The 15,246-nt window shown below is 37.1% G+C and overlaps 1 protein-coding gene across 1 annotated transcript; it reads right to left on the bottom strand.

The window, feature by feature from the left end:
* Positions 1-340: 340 nt before the first annotated feature.
* LOC113237625 lies at positions 341-895 on the bottom strand. Its single transcript, XM_026474230.1, has one exon. The coding sequence runs from the start codon at positions 893-895 to the stop codon at positions 341-343; it is 555 nt and encodes a 184-aa protein (XP_026330015.1).
* Positions 896-15,246: the final 14,351 nt, after the last annotated feature.

Raw genomic sequence — 15,246 nt, forward strand, 5'->3', positions numbered from 1 at the left:
TCCACTAAAAATTGCACTTTAGTTTTAATGTCCGTAATAAATAAACGAGAAGACACTGAAACACATGGCACACAAGCATTACCGGCCGCCGCGAGCGACCGATCGTTTAGTTTTTTGGAAAAGAACAAGGGGAAATACACTTATCTGCCTTCTCCGCGAACTTGAAGTGGTACCAGCAGTATCGCTGGCCATTTCCGCTGGGCCTGCCGGTCCGTGAACGGCTCCTTGATCGGTTACGACGACGAGACCTCGACCTTGGCCCATCCTTATGACCCCGGGAAGTAGACATCGCGTCAAGCCTCTGTGTCAATGCGTCAATTTTCGAATGCAACTCATCGAATTAAGATAACGGCGGCTGTGAAGTTGATGTAGCAGCTACATGGGAAGTAGGTATATTTGGCGTAACTTCATGTACTTTATCCGCCATCTGTGCGACCGCATCCAAAGATAAATTATCTTGCATGGCTATAATGCTTTGCAATAAACTCGGCAACCGGGTCGTCCACAAATTACGTAAGAACTCATCAGGACATTCCGGTCCAGCCAAGCTGCGTATATGGCGCAAAAATTGGCTTGGGTTCCTATCTCCCAATTCCTCCTTAAAAATGAGCTGCTTCCAACGCTCCGCCCTTGTGCTGGATAAACGGGAAATGAGTTCCGACTTCAATTTCTCATATTTTTCGGTAGACAGTGGTTTGGTAATGATATCTTCAACGTCAGCGGCATATTTGGGTTCCAATACCGAAATTACATGATAGAATTTCGTAGCGTCTGTCGTAACATTCGCGAGAGCAAATTGTCCCTCGAGTTGCGCGAACCATAAGGTTGGCTTATCTGGCCAAAAGGGAGGTATTTTGACACCAACGCGGCAAATTGATGGTTCACCTTCCGACATTTCGTCGATGTTATATTTTCCGTTACGCGAATTCGTTAATCACGTCGGGGTCACCACTTTGTATATGGGGAATTTTGTTGAAGAAATGAAACACCATTATTTTTATACGCAAACAAAAGAAAGTACCGTTATTCAACGGCGCGAGTGCGGCGTCTTAGCCTCGGGATCGGTTCAGGCACAATGCCTCTTCAAAAACCCGAGAGCGCAGGAATGTGCGTTCGGCTCGGCGGAAATAGCCGAAGGTGACGTCGCCGCTATTATCACTGCGCGCGCGCATCGTCAAGTAACGGCGTTACTTATTTATTTATTTAAAAGTAACAGCAATAACATTTATTATAAATACTTAATAATATTCTAAATAATGTAATCGCTACACATCAATACAAACGCGCGATTGTATCGATGCAGCCGTATAAATGTAGATGATTAGCGACTTCTCTACTGCATCGCGTTGGCATCGCTGACAAAAGTCGCCGTGTGTAACCGCTTTAAGGGTGGTAAATAAGGGGATACATACAGTTTATTTCATTTAATTTCAATAAAACTTGGCAAATAGATGTAATTCAACAACTTTTGATTTCGGATTTTTTTGTTACATAAAAGACAAGCGATTACAGATGTTCTTGCCTAATTAACCTTTCAGACACAGCGAAGTAAATATTTTTCACCTAACATCCACAAAGAAATCTTTGTGCACGCAAAAAAAGCCGCAGAATCCGACAGGCGAAATAAATCGGCATTGTTATGTCATTCTTGCTTTGCCGGTGACAGGTCGAGGCCGCGACCTCTTGCCTTAACAAATTCTGATAGTATCAAACATGGTTACAATCAACTCCATACTGGCTTTTCGTAATTTGATGTTCATTTACTTAAATAAAACTATAGCTGAGGTTTAAGTTTTCAATAAAAAAGTATAATAATGTTCCAGACTACCACACCAACTGTAGTCTCAAAATAAATCCTCACTTTTGACAACTTCCGTGGCCTAGTAATTTGCATTATGGGCGTCGGAAGAAGAGTTTCCGGGTTGATTCCCATTAGGACCAATTTGGGAAATAAACTTTAGAGTTGGTTCTGGGTTGTGCACCAGAGTGAATTCCGTTGCTCTGGTACTCATAGTATAGGGCATTCCCTAGTTTGAGACTTGGTAATTGGTGTGGTTATCAAAAGCAAACTTATTGGGAAACGAACCCTATACAGCAGGGTTCAGGGGGTTTTTAGGAAAGTATGTAGGTACGTTACGCTAAAATTTCTCAATTATAAGTTCGTTCCCGAAATTATTCCTACTGGGAATTGAATCCGAGGTTGATACCTCTTCGTCCAGCGGCCACAGTGCAAACCTAAGGACCAACAAAGTCGTCAAATTATATTCTTGACTCTCTGTAACTGTAATAACAATAACATAGGAAATGAAACTATTTTTCCGGATTTAAATCGCGTATATTTGTTTCTTCAAACAAACCGACGTTTCGGGCCCTTTATAGGTCCCATGGTCACGGTTGACTGTCAACCGTGACCTATGTGTAACAATCGCAAAAACCTAAGAACTCGATAATGATAATACCAGTTAACTGTGTTGAAAATTTTGCATAATATTGGTCGAACGTTATGATATTTTTGCAATTTTGTAACTGTATACGTAGTTGCACACCCACGGCTCCGGTGTGGCAGTTTGTCATTTTCCCATTATAACTTTCTAAGTTAAGGCGAGTCATCTGAGGAGAAAAGAGAAAAACTGTTTTGTTAGATCAAATGGTTTAGGTGTTGACTATTAAATAATGGTCTCACAAAAAATATGCGATGTACTAAGGATATAGTCTGAAGAATATGCCAATTTGTTACACGATAGGGTGTACTTCGCCCGATCATACAAAATCCTGAAACCAGGCCAAAATAAAAGCCTACAACGAATTATTTAACATATTTAATATCTTACTTTGCACATCATTTAGTAGCACCAGAGCTCCTTGTGAAAGAGTTCGTCCTGGGTAGTACTACCACCTTACCTATATCTGCCGCCAAGCTGTAATGTCAGCATTGCATTACGCCTAATGACATGACATTTAGATTCATATTTGCAAAAAATCTAATTTAATCTCAATTTTGCACATATATGCACATACCAATATGCACTTGACTGTACTATTTGTTTAAATAAGTTTATTAATTCAACGTCACAATTAAGTGTTTAACTTACTCGAATGTCTGTGATATCCTTACTAAATTGTCTTACCGTAAAGTTGTTACTTTAAGCAGCTCATTGAACATACAATAAACGCGCTCTAGTTTTATTATCTCGAGCTTCATACTTAGCCTAAGTTTCAATTTAACTATTTGCTTCTAGTACAGTCAGCATGAAAACGATTTAAACATTTAAACTCTTGCAAGATGTGATGATTTTTTAACTTTTTTTTATGATACTATTTGACGAGACGCACAAGTCGTGCGTCTGGTGAAAAGCGATATGTCCATAACAGTTGCAGTGCCATTTAGAGCTTTAAATCGCAAGGATCTGAAGGGCACTGTCAATGCGCCCGTCAATCTGAGATATAAGTTGACAAGTCCCATGTGCCTGTAATTTCACCAGCACCCTTACCCTTCAAAACTGGAACGCAGTAATGCTCTCTTTACTGCTTGGCGGCAGAAATAAGTAAGGTGGCAGTACTTCCCTGGACGAACTCTTTTACAAGGACATCTACTACATGTTTTTTTACATTTACAAAATTAAAAATCTGTCTGTTTGGCCGGAACAACGCTTTGTACTGGCTGAATGACCTTTCGACGTCACATCTTCCACACAGCATATTGTTAATTTTTTTAGTGTATTAAACCCTTTATTCTTTTTCAAGCACACACTCACCTTAATTTTTAAATTAAATAAAATATCACATAACTAATATTGAAAATATGGATTATCGCAAGTTTTGTATAGAGGTACTGTCTAAACCTATAAATATGTAAAATAAGTAACTTTTTTTGGTTCTAAATATCATTATTTATGTAGAAAACAAATTCAAGAACGTCAATTTGTTGAAATCAAAAATATGTAATTACATATTAATCCGGGCCCTAGTCATAACTCGTTTGATCGATTTACAATTTCTATACGGCGATGGAAATAATTCGTTTTTATTAACATTTTAAGTTATGTCTGTTTTGAGTACCTAGGTTATGTCTATTTCGATAGAAATATGCAGAATGCATTAATCTACATTTTAAGTAACACACAGAGTGAATAACAACACCTCTCTCTAAAATCCCGGAATAGTGAAAAGTAAAGGCAAAAAGCAAATACAAATAAATAAATACACTATAGTAGTAAAGTAATCGCATTAAAAAATATAGAACCAAATGCATACGTCGTCGGCGCCAGTTGTTATCATTTGAAACGTAACGTGACAGAATTAATTTCATTGTTTACGTGGCCTCATTCAGTTTTATTTAAAATTTTCAAATCGTGTTTTCTCAATGCCATAATTTTGAATTACGACGGTATTTGGTTTCGGGTGCGCATGATGATCGTTAGCAGAGTTGTCATATGAAAATAAGGATGAAGTTGATGATCAATGGTTTATAAACGACCTTGAACAAGAGGGGCTTTTCGTACTCGAACAGTGAACAAGCGCGGCCGCTCCCTATGAACTTGCGTGACATTTAAAATCCATTTAAATCTAATCCGTCATTTGTTCTTTCTAAGTTATTGTTGGGAAAAGTGGATAAACGAATTAATTACAATTAACCGACGAACGAAACTGAATAGGTCAATCCTCGAACGTTTATTATTCAATTAACTGCCTCCGTGGCCGAACGGTTACAATGACTACCACGCAGAGGTCCCAGGTTCGATTCCTGGGCCGGGAGAAATTTTTGTATGGCCTACATTTATTTCTCTCGTGAGTTTGGATGTAATTTGTGGTTGTCTATGTGTGTGTCCATGGCACCCGCGACACAGGGTTTCCCTAGTGCGGGGCTATGTTGAGTGTGTGCGTTATTTATTTATTTATTTATTTATTTAATTCCTAACTCAATTAGTAATAAGGGTGTTTCCCTTGACGTCTCCCTGATATTTCGATATATACAATAAATAATTCCGGGATTTCAGAGGGAGGAATTACCTATCTACTTCTTCTTCTTCGCGTGTCGACTCTGACGTTTATATTTGTGAGGACCAGTACTCAGCGACTGACACAGCATTATCAGTGGCGTTGTACCAGTCTATGGGTACTCTACGGCTATTACTTTCTAGGAGTTTAGGGAAATATGCTCTATTCTGAGCTTTGGTTATAATGGACGGTGTAAGATGCACCTCTCCTCGTTTAATAATTGTTACGGACATCGAGCCATCCACGAGAGCACTACATCCCCCGCACCCCGCACACATCGTCGAATGGAATCACCACACCCCGCATTTCGCACAGCGCGCTGATTCACCTAATCTCTAACATAGTTACTAGTTGAGAGTTGTACTTAAGTAGGAACATTTTGAGCAACAATCGTAGTCAGTAGACTGTAGCAAGTCACTTGAACAAGCGTTTCATTTTCGATCCTGAGAAGAGCAAGAACCTGCGTTCAGGTTCTTGTATTCATTAATACAGATCAAGAACACCGAACATCTTTGATCCTACTAGAGCCACATCATCGACATAATAATTTTAAGTTCTTTCAAACTCTAGAGTAGTTCTCGAATTTTACAAAGCGAAATCTTTGAGTCACTTCTACTTCGTATTTCAGCTAGATCCGATCCTTAACAATACATATCCAACCTTGGTCACTGGGTTTACATCTCATATATTATTGCATCCAAAAATTCAAAGTCCTTTAAATATTTTCTCAACAGCAGTACAACTGAACTCATCCTAGTTATCAACGTATTTTAAAGTTTGAGGTTGGCCTTCACTTTGGTCAATAGGTCTTAACAAGACGCTCCGGAACTAACAAGATCGTAATCAGGAATATGAAATAGGGATATTTTATGGAGTTTCTTCAGACTGCACGTTTTGAATGAACCCAATTAATTTGTCACATTAACTGCCCAGTAATACATCATAGTAATGTGACCTAAAGTAATGTAACATCACAGGAACAGCTTAGTACTGTAAATTCACGGTAACAGTCTTGTGTGAAGCCGTGGTAGCCTATGGCTTTATTCAGAGTGGCGGCGGGCGCAGGTGCTTCTAAATCAAACGTACGTAGACGCTCGTTACGTTCTCAGTGGCCGCGCGCGTCGGCGTCTGCTTATATCTATTGATATTGGCTCGGTCCGCCCGTACCTTTCACAGTGCTTGGTCTAGCGTCAAGTGTCTGTTTGCGGTTTCGACGTGCGGACCAACCAGCACGTAGCCGCTTCGGCACTGTGAAAGGGGAGACGTCAAGACCCGCCGCCGCGCCCGCACCTGCACTCTGAATGAGCCCAATTGGCTTAACTTACCGCTTCTCCAGCAGAGGCAGTGAGTTCCAATCCGGGCTCGCGCTTTTGAGTTTCTCGGAATCTATGTGCGAAATTTTATTTGAAATTTACCATCAGCTTTTCGATGAAGATAAACATCGATGATTAAACCTGCGAATCGAAGAAGGTTCTTTCGGAAAACGTGTGAAGGTCCCAACCCGCATTGGGCCAGTGTGACGAACTAAAGCCTGAAACCCTCGCCTGAGAGGAGATCCGTGCCCGGCAGTGAAAAGTGTAAATGGGTTGATGATGATGAACAAGCGCCTGATAGTAAGCTACACGCCTGTCCATAACAGTTGCAGTGCTACTCAGAGCTTTAAATCACAAAGATCTGAGGGGTACTGCCTCTGCGCCGGTCACCGGTAGTACCGGTATCGCAGGGTGGACCCTTCAAAACCGAACAAAGTAATGCTGACATTACTGCTTGGCGACAGAAATAGATAATGTGGCAGTACTTCCCTGGACGATCTCTTTCACAAGGAGCTCTTCTAGTACTAAAGGATGATGATAATGAACAGTCTTATAATGTAACGTCACAGTGACATCCCAGTACAATAATATGCACATAGAATGTATAAAAAAAGTAATCATTACATAGGAAATGAAACTATTTTTCAGGATTTAAATCGCGTATATTTGTTTTTTCAAATAAACCGACGCTTCGGGCCCTTTACAGGTCCCATGGTCACGGTTGACTGACAAGACCTTTGTTGTTTGAACAATCGTGAAAACCTAAGAACTCTATAATAATTACATGTTTATTTAAATGAAGAAGACCAACAAAGGTATAACGCATATGTAAAACACAATTGAAAATTATACCTCCAAGTCCTCCCATTGAGTCAGCAAGATGGACTATAATAATCTCAGTACAGAGTACTAAAAAAACCGACCTCAAAAGTACGTGTAATTTGCTAAGTTTTATTGAAATATCCCCTAGTTCGCCACTATACAGGACTTGACACTGGAGATAATAAAAAATCGGTTCTCACTACTCAAAGTATATTGAAGGAAAAACGCCTTGAATTGGAAAAATAGCAAAATCAACCATTAAAGTAATTGCTCCTAAATTAAAGTTAGGCGCTATTTATGATCATGAATCTTCATGCGTGAACAGCCACCCTTCAAGGTGAATGATTTTCTTCAAAACGAAATGGGACCACTATGTAAGTACCCCCTTTCCGACAAAAAAGAATCATGAAAATTGGTTCACAAATACCGGAGCTATCGCGTAACATACATACAAAAAAAAAGAACATACAGTCGAATTGAGAACCTCCTCCTTTTTTGAAGTCGGTTAACAAATGTAATTTCATAAAGAGATCCTAATTTTTCCAACTGCAACTATACCCAATAGGCTTCAAACGCATTCAATCGAAAATACACGGCAAAATTACAGGCGCGCAATTACACTTGATCATGACAAATTTTCTGCCGTCAAACAGTAATGTGAACATCACTGCGTTCCGGTTTTGAAGGGTAAGGAGGCTGGTGAAATTATAAGCACAAGGAACTTGTCAACTTATGTCTCAGGGTGTTGGGCGCAGTGCCGGTGCTCCTAAGATCTTTGTGACTGAATAGCACTGTTACTGTTACAGGCGTGTCGTATATCACAGGCATACTACTTGCCCGTCCCGTAACTTAGTGTTATTAAAAAAAAAAGGAAAAAGTAAAAATTCATTTCCTAAATGCAAAAAATACATTTACTCCTTACAATTGAGCAAAATTTCGTGTGGCTTGTTCCGTAGTGTGTTTTCACCTTGTTGAATCCTGACATTGACCATTAACGTTATTGCGTTAGCCGTTGGTTAAATTAGCTTTGTTTATTAAACTAGGGTAAAAGGACTTTTTAAGAACGAGCTCTTAAGAACTTTAATATTATCTAAATTCGCGTCAAAACGTTACAAAGGCATAGTAAAAAAACAAATAAAGAACAAAGGTTAAGTGGTAATAAAAGTTTGAAAGCTCATTAATCTCAGTTTTCAGGATAATAATACTTATAGCTTTGATATAAAGTTTAGTGCAATAAAAATAATGAAAACTTGGCAAATTCAGTTATAAAAAGCTTCTTAAGCAATATTATACACCTTCAAGTAATTTAAAAGGATTTTTAAGGCTTGCGTTAGTCCAATTTATAACTAAAACTGAAGATGTGGACAAAGATAATAAGTATTCGTCTAGAAAATGTTTCATCTAACCTTAAATGGATGCTGATGAGCAACAACCTGTTAACACACAAAAACTCTGAAATTGGGATTTACATATGTACGCGCAAAGTTTTAACGCCCCTCTGATCCGCATAAATCTGTAACTTTTTGTTTATTCAAGATAAACAGTACAATTTTTTTTTGTACATAGTAGGACTTATGATGGTTGTAAATGCATTATAAATTTTTATTTAACTACGATTGACTTACAATTATATGGACGTCGGGTCCGCGCTAAAAAGTGTCCGAACTTATAGGGCGTTAAAATCGTATACAGAGCGTCATTCACGCTGTAGTCTGCGTTTGTTCGAGTGACAGCGAAGCAAGCAAAATTAGACAGTACTGCGATGACATTAGAATTTAAGTCTAACGTTTTAGCTTTTTCATATTCCTTTACATGTCACTACGTTTAAATAGGTTGACTTGGGACATTTTTTTCGTGGTTTTTGTATTAGACCCGCCGTCCATTTATTTGTAAGTCAATGTTAACTACCCGTAATTCAGAGAAAAAAATTGCAAAATCTTAAATCTCTCTCTGGTAAATACTACACAACATTTATTTAAAAAAAATAGAAATGCCGTGTTACAATAATTATTTATTCATAAAATAAATTAAATGTGATCATAAATTTTACTTAAAATAATAGAAATAAAAATAAAATACCAAAGAAAAGACATGTAATCATATTTATTATTATTTCGGATATCTGTTTTAGACCCTAGCCTCTCTCTTCTATCATGGCCTATGAGAATTATTATATAATATCTTTGTCAGAATAAGTGACGAGTTTTCCACTTTCAATAGATATAGCGTTACTTCGTCAAGATCCTTTCGATTTTTAACATAAGATTTTCGGTTACTAGTAATATATGGATCAGAAGTACAAAGTAACATGTGAAATTCGTCTTCATTTGTAGCGGATCTTGAGCACTTTCTTGCGTAGTGTAATCTAATTTTTTTGTGGTCTTAGTTACGAGATTCTTGAGCGTCTTCTGAAAGTTGTCTGATAGGTAACACTGCAAAATGGTTAATTATACCTTCTCCTTGAATCAACCTATATTGTTGCAGTTTCCAAAGCATATTCCCCAATTTTTTGGGAATGTACATTATGCCAGACGATAAGGCTTGACAGATTACAGAGTCGCTTTATCAAAATTTCTTTGACTCCTGCAATTTCAGCTGAGCAGGCTGCATTATAAAAAAAAACTTTTCGCTGTGTTACCATCATGGGTATTACCACCAACTCTTCTCAAAAGTGTCTCTCACAGCTGACCGTTTTTGAAACGAAAGCTAGTAAGAAATATGTAAAATGTAATACATCCTGTAGCGATAACATGTCTGCACATGTGTTTGTAATTTCAATAGCTGATGCAGGTGGGTAACAGTTCTGTTTACTTTTTTGTACTTTGTAATAAGGTGGCAGTAAGAAACAGTTCCGTTCATCCATAATATTCTTGAAATAAAAATATTGAGCCCTGGTCAGATTCAATTCAATAAATACACTCAATGCTTCTTGATCGCTCAGTGTTTGGATGTTATTATAGTCATCCACTAATTTTGGCACTGATATTTTATTCTCTGCATCTACAGACCTTAACTCTTCCGCGATTTTTGCTTCATTACTTTCTCCGTTTGTTTGTAGCCCTTGATTATATGCACCAAAGACGTGTTCGAATCCATATTAATTATGTAGTGTAGTATTTTTGCGCTTCTTAATAGATTCCGAAGAATTTTCATAAGACATATATGGTTTTCCTCCTTTTCTAGTTAATACAGTAGATGGAGTGGAATCGATGGTCGTTGACAAAGTAACAGAAAATTCTTGATCCAACCAATCACTGTTTATCCTCAAAAAACTTCTTTCGTGATGCTTGGCTCCATCGTCTGTTAAACTGAGAGCGCAATTTTTTCTCAATTTTTAATCACTATTTATCAAACGTAAATTGTCCTCTGAAACTTCATGAAAATCTCATAAAAATGTTTCTAGAGCCGATAAATTTCTTCCACTTTCAATGTAGGAAGGTTCTTGTCTCAAACATTTTAAAGTACGCATTTTCAAAGGAGTTGGAAAAGTAATTCAGTTACAAAGGACTGCTTGTATTAACTGGAAAATTTAGGATTTTAGGATGCTAATGGGGCTGCCGCGACACTGTAGTGCATCCGGCATGTTCGCGGATGCGCACACAGATGGCTTTCATGGCTCACTTATGATGCGTGTGCGCGGCAGCGCTAATAGCATCCTAGCCGTTGTTGCCAATAAGCTGGACTGCCCCTACCAACTACATTGGGTGCAACTACACGTGCGTAGGGTAGTGGTCTAGACTTTCACTTCTTTTCACTAAAATTAAGTAATTTTGTATTGTACTAACCATAAGCACATAAGAAAAATTTACTGTATTACTAACATTATTATGGATCATGGTCCGAAATAAATAATTCTATTATATTCTATTCTATTAAATCATTTATGAAATTAATATGTCAGAGTATTATATAGTAATGGTGTAGTTGCGAATAATATTGATAAATATGATAAATGCAACCGCGTTTATATTATTTTATCTTGTTGCATTGATAAGGGTATTTTTCTGCGGTAGGAGATTTGTTATTATTTCTTTCAAATCTTTAGAAACCGCAGAAAACTGCAGCTAATTTTGACAAAATTTAAGGTAACGAATAATTATGCTATGAAATAATACAAAATCCAAAGTTTCGACAAACTTCGCTAACAGTCAAAACCTTTGACGAATATGACAAAGATAGGTTTATGTCTCCATTTTTAATTATGATTTATTTTCATTACTTTACACAATCAATTTGAAAACTACAAACTATTTTTGACATTTACGTAAGATGTGCTTTATAGAAATATATAGCTTATCTAACAAAATCAATAGGAATTGCAACACGAATCTTCCAAAATTATATGGCACAAGGTAATGAATATGTGAAAGGACATCTTGGATATATTTTTATTAAATTAACATACCTATCTACATTAACCTATGCCTATCTAAAATTCAGTATAATAAAGTATGACATCTAAACTATCAAATAAAATGAGACATGTATCTCAAAGACATTGATCAAATCCATTTTTGATACGCCGTTGTTCTACTATTTCCCATAGTGCACCATTGCGAATTTGTGGCCTTGAAATGGATTTGAAACCTCTAAATATTAAAAAAATATATAGAAACAGTTGACATAAATCCATTTCTTTTATTTAACGCACACACTCATAGCCCAGCACTAGGGTAACCCTGTGTCGCGGATGCCATGGACACACAGATAAACAACCACAAATTGTACCCAAACTCACGACAGAAATAAATACAGGCCATACAAATATTTCTACCGGCCCGGGAATCGAACCCGGGACCTCTGCATGGCAGTCCAACCGTGTGGCCCCGGAATAGTATTAACTATACTACGAAAGACAACCTAGGTTCACTTGCTTGTTACTTTTACAGTAACCGCACTATGTTAGTTTGCATAGTTTAATACTTATAAATGTAATAAAATAACCTCAGTACAGAGTACTAAAAAAACCGACCTCAAAAGTACGTGGAATTACATATAAATACCAAGTTTTATTGAAATCGGTTACCGGAAAGTGCGCAAACCCGGAATCATCCCCTAGTTCGCCACTATAAGGAACTTGACACAGGAGATAATAAAAATCGGTTCTCACTACTCAAAGTATATTGAAAGAGAAAAACATTTTGAATTGGAGAATAGCAAAATCAACCTCTTTTTGCTTCTTATAATAAAACTTAGGCGCTATTTTTATAAATTAATCTTCATGCGTGAACAGACACCCTTGGAGGTACATGATTTTCTTCAAAATTAAATGGGACCACTATGGAGGTACCCTCTTTCCAACAAAAAAAGAATCATCAAAACTTAGAATAATAACGCATAGAATGATACTTTCATATCAAACGAACTGTTACAAGTGAGGTAAAAATCAAATTCATGTAGGCTAGTTTTAGTAGTAGTTTAATTTTCGGTTTTAGTGAATATTTATATAAAAATACAAGTTGAAACGCGTTACTTCCTTGTGGAATGTGATGTTGGTATCTATTTTATGTTTGTCTGACTCATTTTTACGCTCATTTACCGCACATTTCGTCATTGTTAGCTACAATTCTTGATCTGTTCGCGGTGCAAGTTGACCTTGAGCACTGAAGGCCCGCCCGCTCGTGTAGGCCCTTTGGGCGCGCTTCAATTTGCCTCACTTAGCGTGTGCAGGCTAGGTTTCTATGCGTTATTATTCTAAGCATCAAAATTTATTCACAAATCGCGGAGTTATCGCGTAACGTACATACAAAAAAAAATTACGGTCGAATTGAGAACCTCCTCCTTTTTTTTGCATGTATATTACGCAATTACTCCGGCATTTGTGGACCGCATTTGATAATTCTTGTTTTGTTTGAAAGGTGGTAGTACCTGAACATTAGTCTTATTTAAATTTGAAGAAAATATTTTAAGGGCGGCAAACTCCCTAGTAACGTTAGTTAGTAAGTAACTCGAATCCAATCTCGGGCACGTTCCGGTGTAATTCAACGAAATTTTGAGTTCGACTTTTTTCTATAAAAAAGTTAAGATTAAGAAACATTTTCAAAATTTTAGGCGACATTTTCTCAAAACTATGATCGTTAGTTGACACGTTATTGCATATCAGCATCCAAATATAGCCATGTGTAGCTCGCGAAATATAGAAACCGGCAAGAAATTCCCTTAAGCTGTTCGCATATTGAACGTGGAAGCAAAACACTTCCTACGTATTGGAGGATTATCTACCATAAAAAAGGTAAAATCCCTTGCCACGTTTGGGTGAACGCTGAAGAAAAAGAAACATAAATATACATATCGCTTTGAAAATAAAAAAATACCTACTTTTTGAGCTGTAATATTGAGTGTGTTTACTGTAACAGAAATAAAAATTCTTTTGAAAAAGGATATTGTGTAAGGTCATCCGAATCATAAATAATGATCCCGCAGTAGGTTTTTATTCTCAACTTTGTAGTCTTTTGTATAACTGTGTTGTAGATGTCAAGTTACGGAACGGCTTGGTGGTAAGCGACTTGCCGTGTCTGTTACACGGAAGAAAAAAAAACAATAGAAGTGCTTTGAACCTCGATTGCTATCAGAACCGCTGTCACCAAATCTCACACAATCATATGTTAAACACTTTGAAATTTTAATCATGATTTGACGTAGTTTCTAATTTAAAAAGATGTAACAAATACAGGACTGTTAATATAATTTATACTTAACTCACTCAATAACTACAACAAAGTTCAATAACTATTATTTCAAATTATGACATTTTGATTTTGTATTGAAATTTCATTCAATGTGCTGCTATCTAGCGGCAATAGCTGGAAGACGACGAACGATAAACGCCTATTAACGAAAATAAAAGATTCGTCAAATGGACCGTCCTAAGTAATAAATTTATCGATTTACCCTATTCCCTTGGTCATTATTCATAATGACCGATCCGTATCAATTAAATTATCCATAACATGTACAAGGAAAATTCATCACTCAATATAGACCTCTAAAACATATAGTCTGAAAGTAACTACTTACTTATATTACTTTATTCAATTCACTTATCCAGTACATATAGAAAACGTAGGCTAGAAAAGGTTTCTGTTAAGTAATTCTTGGAACCCTTCTGGACTCTCTTAGAAGCTCTAAAATGAAATTCGTGGACGCCGTAATTCTATCTTTTAGTTAAGGCTATCCGTTTATTTTCAATTCGTACCGCTATATAGCTTTTTTTGTATTTGTCTTGTGATAAGCATCACGTTTACTGTTGTATTGCCATTCAGAGCTCTAAATCGCAAAGGCCTGAATGGCATTGCCACAACGTCCATCACGGGTATCTTTATTTTTTCCAGCATCGTTGAAAACTGAAATTCATTATTAGAGGTATGATGACAGTACTTCCCCGGACTATCTCTTTCACAAGGAGCTCTACTGCTATCTAACACATGATATATTTGATGTAATGCAATAGAGATAGCGTTGTATGTATGTATTTATTATGAATGGGCTTGTTTCCGCAATTTCACGTCCACGTGTTTGTACTTTGCGTGTAGGAGATATCATTGTTATAATACCAGTACAATGATTTGTTAATACAAGTTTTGACGTTGATTTAGTTATAAGTAATAAGATTTAGTTATCATTATATTTTCTAATCATAAGTCTCTTATTTATTATATGGAAATAGGGCTATCGTGTCAAACCAAAACGATGCGAGTCTCAGTATAGTGATTTGTAATTTCATCAAAGCCAGAATGAAGAGGTTAAAGAAATTTTATTGGTTTTCTTTTTATATATATATTAAGTGACGCGACGAACATGTCGTGCGCCTGATGGTAAGCTACACCCCTGTCCATGACAGTTGCAGTGCCACTCAGAGCTTTAAATCTCAAAGATCTGAGGGGTATTGCCACTGCGCCCGTCACCCTGAGACATAAGTTGACAAGCCCCATGTGCCCATAGTTTCACCAGCACCGCCAGTAATGCTGACATTACTGCTTGGCGGCAGAAATAGGTAAGATATGGTTGTACTTCCTTGGACGAACTCTTTCATATGAAGCTCTCCTGCTACTATAAAATATGTATAAATGTCTCATGTAAAAAATTATTTAAAAGTATCTTTTTATATTATTGT

The sequence above is a fragment of the Hyposmocoma kahamanoa genome, unplaced genomic scaffold (genome assembly GCF_003589595.1).
Source record: "Hyposmocoma kahamanoa isolate Upper Pololo Valley unplaced genomic scaffold, ASM358959v1 93, whole genome shotgun sequence".
Lineage (NCBI taxonomy): Eukaryota > Metazoa > Arthropoda > Insecta > Lepidoptera > Cosmopterigidae > Hyposmocoma > Hyposmocoma kahamanoa.